This window comes from Typopeltis vanoorti, chromosome 5 (genome assembly GCF_054136105.1).
Source record: "Typopeltis vanoorti isolate ZY-2024b chromosome 5, IOZ_Tvanoo_1.0, whole genome shotgun sequence".
Taxonomy (NCBI): domain Eukaryota; kingdom Metazoa; phylum Arthropoda; class Arachnida; order Uropygi; family Thelyphonidae; genus Typopeltis; species Typopeltis vanoorti.
Genome location: NC_143553.1, coordinates 114,717,154 through 114,740,145, shown reverse-complemented (window position 1 = coordinate 114,740,145; position 22,992 = coordinate 114,717,154). Strand labels below are relative to the sequence as shown.

The 22,992-nt window shown below is 33.6% G+C and overlaps 1 protein-coding gene across 1 annotated transcript in view; it reads right to left on the bottom strand.

Annotated features, from left to right (window-relative positions):
- LOC150106740 (rho guanine nucleotide exchange factor 11-like) overlaps window positions 1-22,992 on the bottom strand; it is an 837,747-nt gene that overhangs the window by 795,194 nt on the left and 19,561 nt on the right. Inside the window, exon 2 of the mRNA XM_090393466.1 lies at window positions 19,932-20,026. Coding sequence (XP_090249592.1) covers window positions 19,932-20,026 — 95 coding nt within the window. The remainder of the gene's footprint in view (window positions 1-19,931; window positions 20,027-22,992) is intronic.

Genomic DNA, 22,992 nt, shown 5'->3' with positions numbered 1-22,992 from the left:
CGATCATATTTTTAGCCTCTTCAGCCACCAAAAAATTGTCCTTTACTGCTCACTCAAGACTGCTATCTACCCCAGCTTAAATTACTGTTCTCACATTTGGAGTTCTGCACCAAAAAATCTCTCTAATAATGATTTACAATACCAGAAAAGGGGTATCATCCAATACATCTCATAATGTCTATGAAAATGTGATTAGATGAGAACTTTTCTTAATTTTCCTTTAAGCCTGTAAGAACATGAGCAAGTGCTTGTCAACGTCCATTTACTATCCAGCTTCAGACCTACTGAATGAACCTCTCTTCCTCCTCAATTTCATGTTTTCTAGAACGGTCCTCATCATGCCATTTTCATCTGGCTACATACAACCTCTGGTTGTTCAAGAAATACATCAACATATTACTTTCACCTTAATCTCATTCCTACAGGGTTGATATGACAAAAATACTAGTGCCCAGTTTAATTAGTAAGCATATTTATTAACATCAATTATCCAAATAAACAGTTCAACTTAATATTCATGTAGCATATTTACCATAATCTACTTTACAAAGATAGTTTTACAGATCTTAACACGTTGACCGCTGTAATGTTAAAAAAATTTTGTGATCCCCAGGCCAACTTCTTTTTATTTTACAATTTGCTGAAAGTAACATAAAATAATCATATTTTATGATTTTTTTTTTTTTTTTTTTTTTTTTATCTATTTCATGCAGCTAAATAGATTTATTAAGTGCGAATCATGTGTGCACCGTGTGGCCTGAGAAGAATTTTTTCACTGACTGGGCCGAGCAGTGCACACGTGATTCGCATTTCACACAAGGTCAAACTTGTGTATCTATGACGTGTACGAACAGTTATATGCGTTCAGTGTTTTGTCCGGTGGAATAAATTTGTTATAGTGATAAATATTGTTATAAATTGCCCTAATATGGGAGACTACGAAAAAGAATGTCATTTAGAAGCCTTGATAAACGAAGTTCTATCTGATGACGAACCATACGAATATTTGTCGGAAAGTTACAACGGAAGTGATCATTACAACGGAAATGAAGAAACTAACACATACGCTCTTCAAAAACTCAATAAGACAATTTTACCAAAAGCAAGGATAAGAAAGTGGAAAAACACAAATCTCAATGAAATGAAGATATTTTTGGGTCTGCAAATTTGGTTCGGTTTAGTGCGGATGCCAAAATTAGAGTGTTATTGGTCGAATAACATCCTCTATTCTACAGAAATCAAACAAGTTATGTCAAGGAATCAGTTCGATCTTCTTCTCAGTAACTGGCACTTCACAGACAACGAGGGTGGAAATACTTCTGAAAGACTTTATAAAATTACACCTCTCATAAATCATATAAGAAAAAATTTCCAGAAAATAATGACGCCTTCGAGTAATATTTGTGTAGATGACACTTTAGTTCCTTTCCGAGGTCGTCTTGCCTTTCGTCAATACATCAAGAATAAACGACACAAATTTGGCATAAAACTATTCAAATTGTGTATTGAAGATGGATATACATATGATTTCAAGATATACTGCAGTGCAGAAAAGACCAATACTACTAATAGTGTTCCAACTCCAATTGTTATGGGACTTTGTGAGAATCTACTTGACAATAGATGCACAATATTTGTAGATAATTATTATACCAGTATTGAATTAGTGCACAAACTTTTGAATAGACAAACACACCTTGTAGGCACTTTGAGAAAAATGAGAAAGGGAATTCCACAGGATGTTACCCAGAAGAAATTGAAAAAGGGTGAAATAATTGGTAAAGAAAGTGAAACATGGGTGGTGGTAATAATAGGTCACCTGTTGTACATGTAGTTAAAATTCTACCATGCTAACTATATAAACCTGTTACCAGGCCCCACATTTCCATTACCCATAAGCATTTCATTTAGATATGAATCACGGGTGAACTACATGGCCTGAAAGAAAAATCTTTATGCGAATCAAATATGATTCACGCAACGCATTGAAAAAATGTAGTGTGAATCGTATTTGATTCATACGCTGGTCAACGTGTTAAATTATCTAATAATATTTACGAACCTGCATCTACCACAACATCATGTAAGAATAATACATAACAAACATTACTTGTTTAGCACATCACACAACTAGGTATCTATGAATACCAGGGTAATAGTTCAAATTGCTAATGATTTTAAAAATAATCTCACCTAGTGGAATAATTAGACTGAAGGCAGTTCTAGCAAAACATATAAAACAGAGTTGGCAACATTATTTTTAATGTCAATCTTGTCAGACTTATAAATTTTGTGTGCTAACATCTTTTATATTTTCAAAATTAACTACGTTTATAAAAAAAAAAAAAAAAAAAAAAAAAAGAGAGAGAGAGAGAGAAAAATTGAGCAAGTTAATATGTGGGGAAGTCAAGTCAATAATTGTTGCAACAACAGGCTACCAGAATATGAAGTAGAGCTTGTCTTTCAGACAAGAGGCATTCTCCTGTTGCTAATCGATCTCTCAATTTATATTATTTTTAAATAGCAAATAAAAGAACACCATTTATAAAATAAAAATACAACTGCAACAAACAAAAATATTTAAATATTTACTATAAAGTGAATTTAATATGAAACTATTATGAAAAAAATAATAGTAACTAATGGAATCCTGGCTCTTAATTACCAGTCTGGTGGTCGAGTGAATAGCATCTCCACTCTATACCCATACATGGTGCTAATGTACTATAGGTTGATCAACCAACCTCTCATGTATGGTCAACATAAAATCACCTCTCCAACCAATCAAAACAGCGTCTTGGTTCCAATCTTTGAATCCCCACCCCACCCCATGGCATGGATGTTTGTAAATGCCTATAAGTGGTAGATAATTTTCAGTGCCTAATGAGATCACCTGCTTACTGAAGGCTTGGACTGGCTTGAAAAATGCCACATTTAGTCTTCAGGAGCAAGATTCATCTAACTCTTAATAAATCCACTAACTAGTAATGTGTGAAAGCTTTACAATCTTTCATGGGTTTGATTCACATAAAAAAACAACCAAATAAGCTAGTAAATGTAAACAGCATACCTGTAAAGCAAAGCTCAATATAAATTTATCTTGCGATGAAACTGTCATAAGAAAACTACTTGGAAGGACAGTTCACTCTGTCAGGGTAGGCATTTTATTATTTTTTTTTATGTATGGATGTTCCTTATCAAGTAGAAGGAATATGAATATTAGAATTGCTCCATGTGTTAATATGTGTGCCATAGCTAATTACGAATGACCAACACTGATATGCTTTATGGAAAGCACAGACATCTGTTCTCTCTTCCCCACTGCTATGTAGAAGAATTTAGTAATAGACTAAATCAATGAATTTTTATTATTACAATGGAAGTATTTGGATTGGTAATAATCTGATATCCAAAATCATGCTGGGCTGAGTACTATTTAAAATTACGCTTAATTCCAATGCTTTTTACATCAAAAATGTTGTCTAAGTGAATATTGTCTAAGTGCACCTGAAACTAAAAGGAATTATTGAATGCTACAAATGATGCACATAGTTCCAACAATAAGTTAAATTTATTTACACATTCATATTTACTAGTGGCATTGTATTATGGAACATCTCTTTTTGAGATGAGATGCCCACTGATCAGATAATTCTTGAATTTTTGGAGAATTCAAAATACTTTGGGGTAAAAAAAAAAGTGATTTCATTGAACTATATTCAACCTAACATTTTATTATCCATGTTGATGGTCTCATCAAGAATTAACAAAGATTTATAAACTTAAACCATTATCGATATTGGTGAAAGAGCTACTAAATTTGAATGACTACACTACCCTTTAGATATCAAGATCTGTTGTAGTCCCTTGCATTAACTTTAAAGAGTTATTTCTTCTTGGCTTTCTGTATTAGGCAACTATTTGCCTGTAACATTTTCAAGGATTTAAAAAGTCTTCTGCCCATTTCCTATTGGGTCTTCCTCTTGATCAGTTAGAGTTATATGATATAAAAATAAAATAAATCAAAATATTACTACGAGAGTGGGCTGAAAAGTTCTTAGCCTCGACCATGGATGGCAACACCATCAGCAAGATTTTTTTTCTAAGTTGGTACATCTGTCATACACATCCATGTGAAATTGCAAGTCATTCTATCAAGTAGTTTGTTTTATACACCTGTCTGAAGCAAAAGTGTATCCCTTGAAATGGATAAAACTGAGTATTGTGTGACGATAAAAATCTTTGTAAAAGAAGGTTTAAAGCCAAAAGAAATTCATTCAAAGTTCATAAAAGTTTATGGGCACTCTTCTCCTTCATTTTCGACAATTAAGAAATAGGTTGCCAAGTTTAAACATGGCTGCACCAGCCTTGAAGATGATCCACGTGAAGGACGTCCAAAAAGTGTAACAACACCAGAAATCATTGATCAAATGCATGATATGATATTGGATGACCAGCGAGTCAAAGTGCATGAAATTGCTGAGACTATAGGCATTTCAAAAGAACATATAGGATATTTTGCATGAAGAATTGCAAATGAAAAATCTTTGCGCAAGATGGGTGCTGCACTCGTTCACAGCAGATCAAAAAACGCACTCGCATGAAAATCTCTGAACAGTGCTTGGAACATTTTAACAAGAATAAAACTGATTTTGTGTGTCAATTTATTACTATGGATGAGACTGGGATTCACTATTACACATCAGAATCCAAACAGCAGTCAAAACAGTGGACAGAAGCTCGTTCAGTGTCAAAGAAGACAAAGTCGGTTCCATCAGCAGGAAAGGTCATGGCATGGGGATGCTAAGGGCATTTTGTTTATTAATTATCTTGAAAAGGGTAAAATAATTACCAGAGAATATTATTCCAATCTTTTACCCAGAGTAGATGAAAAACTTCGTGAGAAAAGACCCGGTTTGCAGAAGAAAAAAAATCATCTTTCATCAGGACAATGTACCTGCCAACCAAGGTGTTTTGGCAATGGGAAAATTAAGGTATCTGCGCTATGAATTGTTGGAATATCTAAACTATTTCCCAAATTTGGCTCTCTCTGACTTATCTCTTTCCAAAGCTAAAACTCTTCCTGGCTTGTCAGTGTTTTTCTTCAAATCAAGAGGTGATTGCAGCTGTAGAGGGATATTTTGCAGATCTTACTGAGAACCACTACAGGGACAGGATAATGCCGCTGGAGCATCGCTAGACTAAATGTATTAGTCTCAAAGGAGATTATGTTGAAAAATAAAAATAATTTTGAAATTATAAATTCGTTTTTTTTTCATTGTTAGGCCGAGAACTTTTCAGACCACCCTCATATATGTATAATATTTAAATGTATATCTATACATATAAAACTAGTTGTGCAGTGAGTCTGCTGTGCACAAATAAGCATGCCACAACTGACCAATACTTCCAAAATTAAGCAAGGAGGAATTAGTAATTTAGATTTTAATCAATTCACCATAAACAGAAAAACAATGCTCCTCAACAAGTAATTAATGCGTTCACATTGGGATGATTGTAGTACTCTTGCCATCACCATAACTATCTGAAGGGGCGAGAGAAAATACTGTCCTGCAGAAATTTCGTGCTTATATTTGTCAGATGTGCTACCTATCATTTTCTTTAATTATAACCAAATCTGCATAGATGGGGAAGAGAACGATGTGTTTGTTTTAGGACAAATTAGAAATCAATAATGAAGGAAAATCCTATATTTGGTTTGTTGGTATATGTGAATTACTCAAAAGGTATAAATATATGATCCATCATTAAGCTATGTGAGAATGGGAAATGTAAAGGAAAGAACAAGTGAGAGTAGAAATACGTTCATTACTGGCAAAACAAATCATTAGTAATTAACATTTGCAATATGTATGTTGTGTAAGTTGCTGGGTTGAGCAAAAGGCATGCGATCCTATCAATTACAGACATGCATACATGAATTTATGATGGCATAATTAAAAAAAAAAAGGGAGAGAAGGAGGGAAAGATATTTGTTTGAAAAGTATAACTAACTAACCAATAATAAACTGCTGCTGTATACATTTGGTAGTTCAATAAATAACTACGGGAAGGGACTAATCCAATGAACTAATAATGTGATTCATTTAGGCATGGCAATAATATCTTGGGTTGATGAAGCAGAAATCATGTAAAATTTAAATAAAACCCGTTTTATTTATATTTCATTTCATTTTCTAAGAATTTTATTTCTAAGATTAACATACATAACATGTGATTAATATGAGAATTATCTACAGTTTTGGGAATCCTGCAGACATTATAGGTTTTTTTTTTCATCAGCAACTCTTCTATCTTATCAATAATAGACAACTCACATATGCTGGTATTTTGTCATAGATCAACAAAATAAATACTTAATAAAAAATAAATATAAATGAATACTTATTATAATACACAGAAGTATTCATTTTTATTTAGGGATAAAAAGTTTTACTATGTTTGTTGTTTCCGAAGGCTGGAATAAAAATTTTCTTGTACCATGAAAAAACTCTCTAACCTCAACAGATACTATACTGCAGAAGCAAGAAAAACAAGTAGATTTGTTTATCACTAACACGGTATACAGAGACATTTAACATCTGTGTGCTATATTTATCAACAATTAGTGGAATTAGAGACAAATGGAACAACAACACTCCCCTCCCACAGACTATACTACATGCATGCAAACAAAACAGATTTATTGTAGCAATAAACATATTTGTCCTAACATTATCTTTCAAATTTTCAGTTCCAGAAAATATGTATAACAGCTGTTTATAACATAGTCACTGAAATACAAAAAGCACCCAATTTATGTAAAGCAAAAAGAATATATATATATATATATATATATATATATATGTAGAAAGTATTTTTACCTTGGGTAAAATTATGTTAAAGATACCAAGCAATTTAAACTTGGTTTTACTCCATTTCCCAAGTAAGCAAACAGACAAAAAGTCAAGTTTGCACCTGCAATTGATGCAAGTCTAATATATATATATATATATATATATTCTTGGTTAACTTGAAATCAGTTTGAATTACAATTGAGATATTCAGTATCATCCACACACTTCACAAATGCTAATTTTACAAATAATATTTTACCAAATAAGTTGCAACTAACATGGCATATAAGCTTTTTGAAACTATGATCGCTTGATGTGGGAGCAGCATAGACACATTAAAGCTAGTTCCCGCCAGCAGCTTTGGCACAACAGACACTGCCCAGTAAGAATGTGTTCAGAAATAAGGAGTAAAGTAGAGCAGGATAATTAAGAATTTTATCTTCTCATGATTTCAAGGGACTCTATTGACATAATTTGCAGTGAAAGCAGGCTTAAGATATTAGATATCATTGCATTGAATAATTACTGATTTCCAAAACCACTTGTGTTAAGGCTCAACTGGAAACAAACATTTTTTTATTTTTATTTGACAAAGCTTTGTCTATGTAGGAAGATCTAATACAAGAAATGGTTTGTCAATACAGTCTTAGCAAATAACACACTAATTTGGAGAAAAACTGTTCATAAGTTAATACTAATATACTTTTCATGTAGTACCATCATGGTATCCTGTATGCCCCTTGTATCTTGTCTTTCCCCAAGTCAGATGCAAACTTCAAAGTTATGGAGAGGTGAATGCAGGACAAAGCTGGCTATGCTATCTTGAGAAATTCAAGTTTCTCTGTATGGCAGAGACAGTGATGTAAAAATAATCATAATTTAAAATTATGAATATTTTTAGGAATTGTTTATGATAATGTATTATTGGTTTTGATTTCATAACACATATATTGGTTAGCAATGTACCTGTTATTTATATTATTATTGTCAAAATGAAATGTAAAGCATGTGAATAATTGATGTACTTACTAGATGTTGATAGTTGTGTCACTTTCAATTTTTTTTATTGTAATTTAAAATTGTCAAGTGTTGAGATATTTGTTGTGGTTTATGAAGACATCCTGTTTATGCTAACGGAGACAATGTGTCAACCATTATACGTAACTTCTTGCTTGCTATTTACATGGAGTGTGCATGCTCACCAAGGAGTTTGATTTGGTGATTGACAGCTAACAGAGAGAGTGCTGGGTATCGGAGTAAAAAGAAAAACAAGAGAACGCTAATGGAAGTTTAAGAACACAAAGTGGAGAATTTTGTTCTTAGGAAGTTTTTAAGTTTTACATGACAGTAAGGAGAATGTATTCAAGATACCAAGTAATTTTATATAAACTTGGTTTTTAATCCTATTTCCCAAGTGAGCAAACAGACAAGTAAGTCAAGTTTACACCTGAACGTAGTGCAAGTCTGAGGCAACTCATGGTAGTGCCACTCTAGGCACTACCATGAGTGCCTACTATGCATACTACTATGCATTAAAGGCAATGACCATTGCCTTTAATGCATAGCATCATACATCTCCACAAGGGGATGTGCTTTACATTAAGGGAAAAATACTAAGGAAAGTGATCAGAGCTTAATCCACCTTTACAACAAGTTGCGCTACTATGAGTTGCCTCAGACTTGCACTACATGCAGGTGCAAACTTGACTTACTTGTCTGTTTGCTTACTTGGGAAATAGGATTAAAAATCAAGTTTATATAAAATTACTTGGTATCTTGAATACATAATATACCCAAGTTAAAAAACTTTCTACAGTCAGGAGAATATTAATAGAAGATTCCGAAAAGGAATTGTAGCAATGTGAGTCTTTAAACTGGAGGAGTTGAGACTGTCAACAAATGTTTAGTTTATAAAAGATATTAGAGTCAATGTTTTAATTTTGTTCAAGGAAACGCCGAATGGAAATTTTCATCTTCTGTCTTAAGGACACCAGATTTCTATGGGAAAAGTAATTGGTAAAATTTGAAACTGTAAAGTGGCTCTTAACATGAAGAGTTCTACTTAGATCTGTTTATTAAGTAGTAGAAGAAACTTCTTTCTCCAGTACAAAAATTAGTAAATTGTGCATCAAATTGAACTGCAAAAGATAAGAGTATTTATACTTCAGTGAGACAAGAGGAATACTATTGTGTGCGATATAAGGGACAAAAAAAAAAAAAAGGATCACACTCATGCAACTTTATGCACCCACTACAGAAGTAGAACAATTTATTGTAGACTCCAAACAAATAGCATATAGAACTGATAAGGTCAATACTGCAAAAAAGTAGCATACAGTACTGATAAGGTCAACTTTCTATTGATATTATCAGAATTCAAAAGTGGAAGAGGTACCATTGGAAAATGAAACAGGAGAAATGAAGTTGTAGAGAGCAATTTATTTATGGCAAACACTTACTTTCAACATCATAAAAGATTGTACACATAGACTTACCAAATGGCAAATGCAGAAATCAAATTATATGGTTGGCAACAGAAAGTGAAAAACATACTTAGGGAAGTTGTTGAAAGTTTTTCACTTGGTTATGTTATAAATTAAAGATACCAAGAAATTTTATGTTTGGTTTAATCCATTATCCAAGTGTAAGCAAACAAAGGGTGCTTACACTTGGATAATTTGCCCCAGTCCTAAAAGAAACTTCAGGTGCAAAACTTTGTTTCCTTACACTTGGATAAGATTAAACCAAGTATAAAATTTCTTGGTATCTTTAATTTATATTTGGGGAAGATTCTGAATTCCTCGTCACTGAAGTTAAAATGAAATTAACGACTAAGAAGAAACAAAGGGATTGTATCAGGTTTAAATCATATTAATGAAGCATTTATAGTAGAGGTTAGAAAGAAGTTAAAAAGATTTAGATAAGACAGGAAGAAAATGGGGAGAAGAAACAAAATACAGTAATAGAAAAGGTAAAGAAAAATCTGATTAAATCAAAAAGGAAGAGAGACTGTAAATGACTGCTAAAAGAATCTATTCAAATACCAGAAGGAGGAAGAAAAATAAAACTTTAAAGGAAACAAAGAAAGGGTTAGACAGATGAGTGCACATTTTCAGAGACAGGTTAGGAAAAATAAACTAAACAAAAAAGGTGCAAAGAGAGACTGAAAAAAGTAAGATCATAAGAAGAACAAAATATCTGTTTAGAAAGAAAAATGAAGTTACAGGACAGTTTAGAATGGGAGAAGTAGAAAGTAATTCATATAAGAGATGGAAGTGAAAAAGGGGGAAAAAAAAAGGAAAATACTAATACTGAAGGAGAATTTAAAAGGATAGAATTTGCTGAAGAATCTATGATAATGAAGTGAAGTGATATGAGCAATGGTGCATGTCAGAATTATTGAGAGCAACTGGAGACAAAGTAGTGAATACATTAATTAAAATCTTTGAAATTAGGAAGAAAATTATACTGGCCTAAAGATTAGAAAACAACAGTATTCATCCTAAGTTCCAAAGGAAAAAAGTCATTTCCCAGAGAATTTGAAAATTACAAAACTTTTTCACATGCAAGTTGCTGAGAGTAATCCAAGAGTTTGAAACCATACATGAATAAAGAAATGCCCGAACAGGCAGGTAAATTTTAGAAGTACAGTAATAACTAAAGACCAGACAGAGAACATCAGTTGGATTATGGAAAGAGCAAAAAAAAGTTTGGCTATTATACTGATTATATGAAAGTGCAATAAAAATTGTAAGAAAGAAGTAGTCCCAAATCAACATAAATGAGGTTATTGAAACAAAAAGAATAAAAAAAACTTCTAACTTACAATTCATCAATTTCCTGATATGTGCCCTCAAAGGCCATTCAAGCTACTTTGATAGCACTACATGATTAAGTTTACATTATTATTAATCTCCTATCAAGAATTTTCCTCCAAATTAGTCTATTCATTGACAGCACTCCAATATTGTAGTATTTAACATTTTGTGCTTCTAGGCAGTTCCGACCAAATCAATCTACCTACATGTTGAAAGTTTATTTTTCACTTGGTTAGACTATAATAAATTTAGTTTAATCCTTTATCCAAGTGTGAGCAAACAAAGTTTGCGCATGAAAGTATCTTCAGGACTGGAGTAAGGTGGTACAACACCGGGCAACTCGTTGCAAAGGTGGAGCAAGCTAACATCACTCCTATCTCAGTATCTCCCATAATGCAAAACACATCTCCTTGTGGATATGTATAATGTTATGCATTAAGGGAAGGGCCACTACCCAGATAAGTTTCGGCCTTTATTGAGGTCTCTTCAGTGGGAGCCAGGCCGAAGTGGAGATACCAGGCAGAAGCATTAGCAAGGTCATCTCTACCTATAGGAGTTGCCAAAACGGAGTGCCACCTTTTTATTAAATTACTCTGGATTTAGAGGAAAATGTTGAAAGTTTATTTTTCACTTGGTTAGACTATAATAAATTTAGTTTAATCCTTTATCCAAGTGTGAGCAAACGAAGTTTGCGCCTGAAAGTATCTTCAGGACTGGAGTAAGGTGGTACAACACTGGGCAACTCGTTGCAAAGGTGGAGCAAGCTAACATCACTCCTTTGCATTATGGAAGATACTGAGATAGGAGTGATGTTATCTTGCTCCACCTTTGCAACGAGTTGCCCGGTGTTGAACCACCTTACCCCAGTCCTGAAGATACTTTCAGGCGCAAACTTCGTTTGCTCACACTTGGATAAAGGATTAAACTAAATTTATTATAGTCTAACCAAGTGAAAAATAAACTTTCAACATCTTTCTCTAAATCCAGAGTAATTTAATAAAAAGTGGCACATCATTTGGCAACTCCTATAGGTAGAAATAACCTTGCTAATGCTTCTGCCTGGTATCTCCACTTGGGCCTGGCTCCCACTGAAGAGACCTCAATAAAGGTCGAAACTTGTCTGGGTAGTAGATTCCCTTAATGCATAACATTATACATATCCACAAGGAGATGTGTTTTGCATTATGGGAGATACTGAGATAGGAGTGATGTTAGCTTGCTCCACCTTTGCAACGAGTTTCCCGGTGTTGTACCACCTTACTCCAGTCCTGAAGATACTTTCATGCGCAAACTTTGTTTGCTCACACTTGGATAAAGGATTAAACTAAATTTATTACAACTATCTACATTATCTAAATTACAACTATAAGATGTTATAGTCAGGCAATAACAATCAGGAAAAGAAAGGAGTAGCTACAATATTCCATACCAAACATGAAGATAATCCTGAATGGCACGTAATTTCAAGCAGTGATGTGGCAAACATCCGAATGGGAAAGTAAACAATGAGACATTTGTGTGTATGGTACCCACGAAGGTTCTACAAAGGAAAGAAGTGGAGGAATTGTGAGTCATTAGGAGAGGTAGATGACAGAGAAAAGGCTGGTCCTCCTGGGAGATCTGAACAGCAGAGAATGAAACGAAGATCACACATATATAGAAATGTTTGGGGAAAATGTGGAGAAAAAGGCAAAACTACTAATCACGGTGAGTGCCTACTAAATTTATATTCCAGACTTGGACTAGTCATTACCAGTAACCATATTCCAACATAAAGATGTGCACCAATTCACTCAGAGAGAAGATACAAGAAATAAAAGTATTACTGATATGTTATTGTCAATAGTAATATCTTCAACATTGATTAAGGACAACAGTATACAGAGGATTTGAAATACAAGTAATCACCATTCAGTGTTGAGCAGAATACAAATGAACATGTTGAAAAGAAAAAGATATGCAAAAAATTAAAAAAGAATCAAAGCTGAACAGCTTACACAGCCAAACTGTAGATTAATATACAAATATTATCATCGATTTCCTCACATCTCATTCTTTGTGCCTGTCAGCATGGGTTTGTTAAAGGGAAATCATGTTTTAACAACTCTGCTTATGTATTATAACAAAGTAACAAATGTACTGGCCAAACCACAAGTTGGTAACTAAAGCAAATGGGACTGGATGACGGATTAGCGAGTTAGATAGCCAACTGGCTCTCAGGCATCAGAAAGTTGTATATGAGGGTGCAGTAACACAAAAAAAAGAGGATCACATTTGGTGTGCCACAGGGGTCTGTTTTGGGACAATTGTTATTTAATTTGTATATTAATGATATTGGGATGGATTTAACTGGTGATATACAACTGTCTACAAATGATGAAAACTGGAGAGGAAGATGAGGAATTAAGCAGATGTTGTAGCCTTACAGGAGGACTTGAATAGATTGTATGAGTGGGAAGTAGTATGGAATTGTCAATTCGATGTTGCAAAGTGTGAGGTTCTGAATTTGATAGGGAAATTGGCAATAACAGGATGCAAAAGTATACACTTGGAGGGGAAATTTTGGAGGAAGTTGAGGAGACAGGAGACCTTGAAGTGGTGATGGACAAAGATCTGAAGTTCAGAGGTCATACTGCACAAGTTGTGAAGTTGTCAGATTGGATAATGGCAATGATGCAGAGGACCTTGACATGCAGAAATAAAGAGGTTCTGGTAATTAGGGCCTTGATCAGACTTCACATGGATTACTATGCACAGACTTGGTCTCCCAGTTTTCATGGTGATGAGAACATACTGGAGAGGGTCCACAGAATACCAACTCAATGGTAAATGGGCTTTGGGATTTGAAGACAGATTGAGACAATGCAGTTTGCAAAGCCTTGTGAAGTATAAAGAGAGAAGATTTAAGTTGGTAAAGTGTTGTTATCAGGCTTGTTATGTGGAAGAAATTTTTAACAGAATAGAGGAAAGGGACCATCCCTGGAAGCTGTATAAAGAGCAGGTTCTTTGCATGGAGAGTGGAATGTGTACTTGAGAGTATGGTGAATGCAGATACATTGAATGAGTTTGATGGGATTTGTGTATAACAGTGTGTGCCTCCCATAATTTTAATAATAATATGTACCCTCTAGGGATGTACAGGATACTATGACAGTATTGCCTGTCAGTAATTTTCCTCCAAATGTCTATCACTTGTAAGCACTCCAGTATTGTCACGAAGACAATACTAGAGTGCTGTCTCCGTCTGTTATATTTCTATAAAAAATGAAAGTGTTTGAAAACTTCAACACATGTAAAAGAGGCATATGGCGAAGATGTCTAAGGATAGAAAAAGCAGAACTCTGAGACAAAAAAAAAAATTAACGATAGTTACGGAAAAGAAAAAAGCATATCAAAAGTTCCTAGCAAGCTGTATTCTCTCACAACCTAGGAATTGCTAGGTTGTGAGAGAATACAGAGAAATATAAAAATTAAGAAGCAATGTGCAAAAGAAGCTAAAAGTTATGGTCAAATTTTGGTAAGAATATAGAAGATAAATATAAGAAAAATGACAAAATGTCATGGAGGCTATTGAGAAAGCTAAGACATGGAGGAAAGTATTCTAAAAGGAATCTGAGATGAAATCTTCATGAAATCTGAAAATATTTTACATTTTTGGAGTAATTATTTTGAAACACTGCTAAATGAAACAAGAAGTAACAGAGCAATGAATGAAATTACTGAAAAGGAATAAAATCAGAAGCACATATTAATACTTGAGGTAGAAAAGCCATCAAAAACCTAAAATGCAGAAAGTCAACCAATGAAGATGATATACTAGAAATGCTAGTGGTATAATGCTGCCAGCTTGGTTGGCCAAGTGGTTAGCGTATCTCTTCAGCCAAAAGGCTGCAGGTTCGAATCCTGCCATGGATGTTTGTGATTGTCTGAAAACACTAGTGATGATATAGGCATTATTTCTGGGAAAATTTCCGTGCTACTCCTCTAAAAATAAACTATTATTTTAATGGCTAATGTAGCCTACTTTCGTTTAGGAGTGCCCCTTTTTTTACAATGTCATTGGCTCTGTACCCAAAATTCTAAGGCATTACTGAAGTGTTATAAAACCAATATATGAAGAATAAAAATAGGAGAAATTATGGACATACCTTTTTGGATGTTGTTTTCTGTCTCCTTATTTTGGCGATGTGCCTTCATATGCTGTTAAAGGAAAGGGGTTTTTGGGGAGGAAGTGTGGGTAAAGTAATGTGGGGAAATTATTTGAAAAAAACGGGTTTTTAATATATGTATAATATTATTATTATTATTAAGGGTGGATAGAGAGCATTTTAGGAGGGGGGGTGAGAGAAGGATCTGAAGATAGAATTTTTTTTTTTGGGGGGGGGGGGGAACAGGAGGGATTTAAGGAAAAAAGTCAGGGGTGGGAGTGACAGGGTGCGAGCCGTTTCGACAACAGTCGTCTTTGGAACTCGTGTGGGAAGTGGATGCTACGTCATGTCAGTTAGGTGTTTCTGTCTTTGGTGTACTTGTGTTGTCTCCTATTGTCGAAGTCGTGACCTAATTTTTATGTTGTGGAGCTTCCAACTCTCGGAGATTATGAAGGGTCAGTGGACGTTTATTGAGTTTGTCACATTTTATGCAAATCGACAAGGCCATAATATTGGACATACAAGACAACGAAACAATGCTTAGAATATCGGAAACAATATCCATAAAATGTGTCAACAAAAAGAACAGCTTCCTGAATAGGGTATTTATAAAATAAGTAAAACATTTCAACTATTTAGGCACATTTTTAGTGAAGATGGTAAATAAAATATAAACAGACAAACAAATAAATAAAGCTGGTATGTGGGGGAGCCAGTTGAATAAATTTATATGGAATAAGAGAGAGAGAGAGAGAGAGAGAGAAAAATTGCCAAAATACTAAACTAACAATATACAAGACAGTTCAAACCAATTTTTAACTTATGAATCTTAGAACAGGGTTAGAAGCAAGATAGTTGATCAAATACTAAAGACCACAGTGTTAAACAAATTAAGAATGAACTGATGGCATCAATGACAGAAGCATATAAAAATGAAGATATTAGGAAGGAACTCGATATTGTTAGCATTCAGGAATGTGTAAGTGCACACACACACACATGCAAAGCTAATCAAGGGGAATGGTCACTTGAACAGAATGTGACAAGAGAAATAGAGAATCAGCAAAAGCAGGCATTTGATACAAGGATATAGGAAAAAGACACACAGTAAGACCAAGATCTATGATGGAGTTGGAAGTGCATTGGAGGACTTTAGAAGACTGAAATATGGGATCTGATAATATTAGTCCTGACAAACTACTTTTGAGGAAAACATTATGATAAAGATATATTATGATAAAACATTTGACTGTGTTGTTCATAGCAGACTGCAGAAAGTGATTAATCAGAGAACTATATGATAACCAAAAGGGTTCAAAAAATGTCTTCAGAGAAACAGATAGCATTTTGAGTGGAAAAAGGGATAGGACAAGAGTGTATATTGTCACCCTATCTTTTTATTATTTAGAGTGAATGTAATATGAAAATGGATGACCTGTCAATAATGATCAAGGAAAGGAAGGCAATAGCATTCAACACCAAACATGAAGATAAACTTCTTGATTCAAAGGCAGTTTCAAATAGTTATGTGTGCAAACTTCAAAATGAAACTTATGTGTGCCTATGGTCCCAAAGAAGGTTCTTCTAAGGAAGAAGTGGAGGAATTTTTTTTGAGTCATTAGAACAGGCAGCTGACAAAGAAAATGGAAAGAGTGGTCCTTGTTGGAGACCTGAATAGCAGAGTAGGAAATGAATTTCACCAGACATATAGGAACATTTGGAGAAAAGGACAAAGCCAATAATAATAATAAATATTTACTGGACTTCTGCTCAAGACACAGACTAGTAATTATTAACACCATGTTTCAACATAAAGATGTGCACAAGTTCACATGAAGAGAAGACACAAGAAATAAGAAAAGACTCACTGACTCATTGTTGATAGCGATATAAGGCTGGTTCAGGATACAAGTGTACAGGGTATTCAAAATTGGAAGTGACCATTACTTAGTACTAAGTAGGATAAAAATGAATATCACATTGAAAAGAAAAGTATGTAAGAAAGTTTTAAAAAGAAGTTGAGCAGCTTTTACAGGTAAGTTGAAGACACAACTATGAAAACATTATTGATAAAAATTTGCAACAGTTTGAAAACAAGAATCAAACCTTCAAGTCTCATTGGCAAACTCTGAAGAAGACATTGATTCAGCTAAGGAGGTATGTGATGAAGTTGTCTGCAAGGATAGAAAAATAAGAACACCATGGTGGACACAAGAAGTTAAAGCAGCAGTCCTGGAAAAGAAGAAAGCATAACAAAAGTTCCTAACAAATAAGTCAGCAGATGCCCTAAAAGAATACAGAGAAAAATATAAGTGAGTTAAGCTATGTGAAAAAGTAGCTAAACAAAAGTCATGAGAAGACATGAACAGATGGCATCAATGGCAATGTCATATTAAAAATAAGGATATTAGGAAAGACACTGCCATTGATGCCATCTGTTCATGCCCCCTAATCTTTCTCAGAACTCTCATATCTGTGGTCTTTAGTTTTTAGGCAAGTGTTTTACTTCTAACCCAGCTCTCAGATCCATAAGTTAAAATTGGTTGGAACACTCTCTTGTATACAGCTAATTTAGTGTTTTGACTAATTTCTCTCTTATTCTATATAAATTTATTCAGTTGACTTCCTACCATACCAGCTTTGTTGATTCTGTTGTCTATTTCCATATTTAATTTACCATCTTCACTAAAAATCATGCCTAAGTAGCTGAAATGTTTTACTTGTTCTATAGGTTCTTTATTCACAATGCAGTTGATATTTTTAATGCTTCTGCCTATTTTCATTGTCTTTGTCTTGTTATGGCTGACCTTCATACCATATCTATTACAAAGACTTTGGTAAGAATATAGAAAATAAATATCAGGAAGGTGGCAAAATGTTCTAGAGGCTATTGAAGAAACTTAGAAATGGAGGAAAGAGTACTATAAAAGGAATCAATGATGATAAAGGTGACATGTAAACTGAAGTAAAGATAGTCTAGATATCTGGAGTAATTACTTTGAAAGACTTAAATAAGCCAAGAAGTGACAGAACCATACTAGAAAAGTTTCAAGAGGAATGCAAAGTGGAATACATATCAATACTTGAGGTAGAAAAAGCTATCAAAAAGTTGAAATGCAACTGGAGTAGATGATATTCAAAAAAAAATGTTTAAATATAGAGGTATAAAAGTTTTGCAGTGGCTATACTGCATAATTCAGAAGGCTTGTAAAGAAAGTCAAATTCCCAATTGGAGTAGAGCTCTCATAAAACCCTATAAAAAAGGAAATAAAACTGAATGTGTGACTTACAGAAAAATTTCTCTGCTAAATGTTTTCCAGGTAAAATTTATGCAAGCATACTTGAAAAGAGGTTGAGAAAGATTGTGGAAGAGAAACTTGAAGAACAAGCTGGATTTAGGCCAAATAGAGGTTGTCAAACTCAGATTTTCACTTTATGACAAATAGTTGAGAAATTGTGGGAATATGTCAAGGATCTATACTTAAGTTTTGTAGATCTGGAAAAGGCATACAACAAGGTGCCCAGAGAAAAGCTTTTCAAAACACTACAGTTGTATGGGGTGAATGGAACATTATACAGAACAATACATAGTCTATATTTAAGCTGTCAAATCAGAAGTTAGAATTGAAGGAAATACAGGAAGATGGTTTGATGTAAAATCAGAAGTAAGACAAGGATGCACATTATCTCCACTCTTATTCATCATATATTTTATGCATCAAACCTAATATTAGAATTGGAGATGTCAAACTTAGACATTGCTCTTGCTTTATGCAGACGATTTTGTACTCCTAAACACATCTGGTGCAAACCTCCAGGATTCACTAACTAAATTGAATAACACTGTAAGAAATTAGGCATGCAAATCAGCAAAAAGATCAAAACTATGAAAATAGGCAGGAACATAGAAAACTTCAGCTGCATTCTGAATGGAGATCCTATAGAGCAAGTAAAATATTTCGGCTATTTAGGCACAGTTTTTAGTGAAGATGGCAAGCTAAATCTGAAAATAGACAACAAAATAAGCAAATCTGGTATGGTGGGCAGCCAGCTGAATAAATTTATATGGAATAAGCGAGAAATTAGCCAAAACACCAAACCAGCAGTATACAAGACAGTGTTCAAGCCAGTTTTAACTTATTTGAGATTTGGGTTAGAAATAAAGCACTTGATCAAAGACTAGAGACCACAGATGAGGGTTCTGAGAAAAATTAGAGGAGTGAACCAACGGCATCAATGTCAGGATTGTATTAAAAATGAAGATATTAGAAAGCAACTTGACACTATTAGTATTGTAGCAGAGCTAATCTAAGGTGGTATGGCCATTTAAATAGAATGGGTGAGGAAAGGTTAGCAAAACAGGTGTTTGATGCCAAGATGGCAGGAAAGAGAAGACCCAGAAGAAGACCAAGGTCTAGGTGAATTGATTCAGTCAGAACTGCCTTAGAAGAACGAAATGTTAAATATGACAATATTGGAGTGCTTACAAGTAATAGACTCATTTGGAGGAAAATTGCTGATAGGAGATTAATAATAATGTAAACTTAATCATGTAGGGATGTCATAGTAACTGAACACCCCTTGGGGATACATATCAGGAAACTGATAATGATTATGATGAAATTACATACTGGTGTGATTTATTGCTGAAAGAAATTATGACAAACTAAGTGAGATGGAGAGTCTATGTTCACAAGATAATCAAAAGTTGGAAACAGCAAATGGTATATAATAACAATCTTTCTTTCATGTTCACCTTGCTAATCAGTCTTCAACTTCATTCTTCAATCGGCATAGACAGGCTTGGGGCTTAAATCACACTGCATGCGTGGATGCTTATATCTGTTTGTGTATATATATTAATTTTTTATATATGTGTATATATGTGCATTTTTTTTTCCATATATACATATATATGGAAAAAAAAATTCACATTTCTCACATCGAAGAAGAGATATGAATCCTTTTTTTTTTCTTTTTGAACAAAAGGAAAGTTGAGTGGTGACCAGATTATATATATACATATATATCATCCAAAGCCAAATATATTGTTTGATAGCAGAATTTTAGTACATCTGAATAATGAAGCGGATGAGACAGGCACTTACCCTGAGTGTCTGAGGTGTCTATTGGTTTCCCTGCATTAAGATCATCCTTGTCATGCTGAGAAGGAGTTACTTCACTCCTGCTCAAGTTACCCAGTCTGCAAAATAAGTTATTAAACACAAATATAGTTATTACAGAAAAGCATGCCCTCTATAGATAATATATTTAAAATATATCCAAATTTCACTGATAAAGCTTATGAAACAATTTATCCTTCCAATTCTACAAAATAAGACAATTCATATTTTTGATTTTTATATTACTACAAACTTATGTTGCTTGCTCATAACTATTATTTTCCAAGAAATAGCGTATACAAGTAGTGTTCAACCTTTTTTACTACGCAAGCTACTTTTCTATAAAAAGTTATTCGGCGATCTACTCTCTTATATAGATCACATTCCCCCAACTTGATATCTGAGTATGCACAAATAAACAACTAAAAAAAATGCACATCAATTTCATCAATTTATCACTTTTAATTATTTTAATATAACAAAAAAAAAAAAAATATATATATATATATTGGAATAAAATATTTCTCTATTTTGGAAAACCAAAGTTAGAAAAAACAACAGATTGATTACAAACTCACAAGTTACAGGAAATGCCGGTTGATTAAAAAAAAAAAAAAAAAAAAAAAAAAAAGTTAATGTGAAATTTGGCATTGTTTGGACCTCGCAATATTTTCAGTCAAGTTGATATGAAGAAGTAGCCAATCGCAGACAATCATCCAAATGATCATTTGTAATTTGGTTTCTTAATTGATTTTTTATGACGGTCATATTTGAAAAAGTGGATTCTGACAAGTATGTCGATCCAAAACACAACAGAATTTTTTGCGCAATATCAGTTAATATTGGGAATTTTTCATGTGCATACTTACAAATGACTTCATCGTTTATTGATTTTAAATGTAAACTATTTTGAATGTTTATTATCTCAAGTTCTACTTCAGCTTGGTTTATATCAAACACCACTAATTTTATTTGAAATTTCTGTGATGTTCAAGTTTTCTTGAAATGGATTATTGATAAAAGATACAATCATTTCAGTTTTATTAAAATCTTTAAATCTCAAATTTATTTCTTCCTCAATTAATTCTATTTCACAAATAAATTCTTTTAAATCATAGCGAAGCATTTCTTGATTTTGTTCAAAAAATTTTAATAAATATGGGAGATGTCTAAATTCACGGTCATTTATATTTTTCTTTAATAAAAGTAAGTATTGTTGGAAAGTTTTTATTGAACTTAACATGTCAATTAAATTTTTATCTCTACCTTGTAACTCTAAATTTAAAGTGCTTAATGTCATACAGAAATCTAAAAATGATAAGTGTAACAACCATCTTTTATCACTCAATTGTGGATAAATATCTCCTTTTTCATCAAGAAAAATTTTTATATCGTTAATTAATACAAGAAATCTTTCTAAAAACTGACTTCTGCTGAGCCAGCGAACATTATTGTATAACAGAAATTCCCTATCATCATCTGTAATTTAAATAACCACCATTGCAGGGCTTTTACTCAAACAGAATTTACAATTTTAAATGTAATATCCAAAACATCTTTTGTGTTTAATCTTTTACTACACAGTACTTGTTGGTGAATAATACAGTGGTACGTTAAAAAATCTGGATATTTGTCATTGTTTTTACATAATAAAATGAAGCCTGATTTATTACCTACCATTGCAGGAGCACCATCAGTAGTAATAGACACAAGTTTAAAAAGCGGAAGTTTGTGTTATTTCAGAAATTCATCAAATGCCGAAAAAATGTCTTCTCCCCTAGTCCTTTCCAATAATGGTATAATTTTCAAAAGTCCTTTACTTGAATAATCTTGAATACCATGTGAATAAATACCATTAACAGCAATATCAGTGAAGTCGTTTGATTCATCAAATTGTAATGAAAATGCAACACACTGGTGAATGTTTGACATTAACCTGGCATGGAAACTTTTCTCCGGCAATTGGAACTCTTCCTTTCGGCAATTTGAAACCTTGTCTGCGGTCTAGAAGTAGTTTCTCTCTAGCAACGTCTCGAACCGAGAAGCTCCTTTCTGGAAGCAGGAAACTCCTCTCTCGAGCAACGTGGATCCGGGCACTCTCTGCCGGTGGCCTCCTCTCTGACAGCAATTCTTCAGTCCCTTTTTATTAGGCCTCCTCTGAGACCTAACATGAAGTTTGGCAACCCCCAAAGAATCGGTATGAGTCCTTCATCTTAAGTTTAAAGTTCAGCATTCCTTTTGTTCTCCTCCGCTTTCTTTTGCAGAGGTTCGGATTAGCGAGATACCACTGTATTTGCTATAGCCAAACAAACTGTCCTGCTGTTTGGCCATAGTAGGACAGTTTAACTTATCAGTTACAAAATAAATTAAGTCTTCAAGTGACTGGCTAGCAGCACAATAGTACTAAATGGCAGAGCCTTAGTTAACATAAAAATATGTTGCACGATATCCAACCACCTTTGAGTAGATTAACCATTTAGAATATTAGAATCAATCAACTAAACATTCCAATATTAAACAAATCAGAATACCAACATAGAAGAAACCAAACAGTAGGAAATCTCAAATCAGAGATGAAGCCTTGCCTTAACTTTATCTCTGACATCTAACCTTTAGTAACTAACTTGCAGAGTTGGTTGTTAGGTCAGATATCAATGAACTACAGATATGTAGTTCATTGAATCTGTATTGAGATTCTATGTTATCCATAAGATATTTATATTCTTATTACAAAACCATGTTTACCTCAATGAATTTTCTTAAAGCAATTATAATGAAACACAATAAAAATACTCTTATTTTTACGGCTATAATTTATAGCTATATTAGTTTCATGTAGGTGACATCACAGTCTTTGCCCCTTGCCAAAAAAAGACTGATGTCACCTACACAGGTTCTACTATCAGGTCTTTATGGGCAAGACTACAAGAACACTTCTGTGACTGTAACATCCCTATTCCAGAACATTTAAACTATAAAAGACACAACAAAAAAAAAAAAAGAAAAACAGAATACAAAGTACAGGGAAAACAGAAATAGCAGTCCA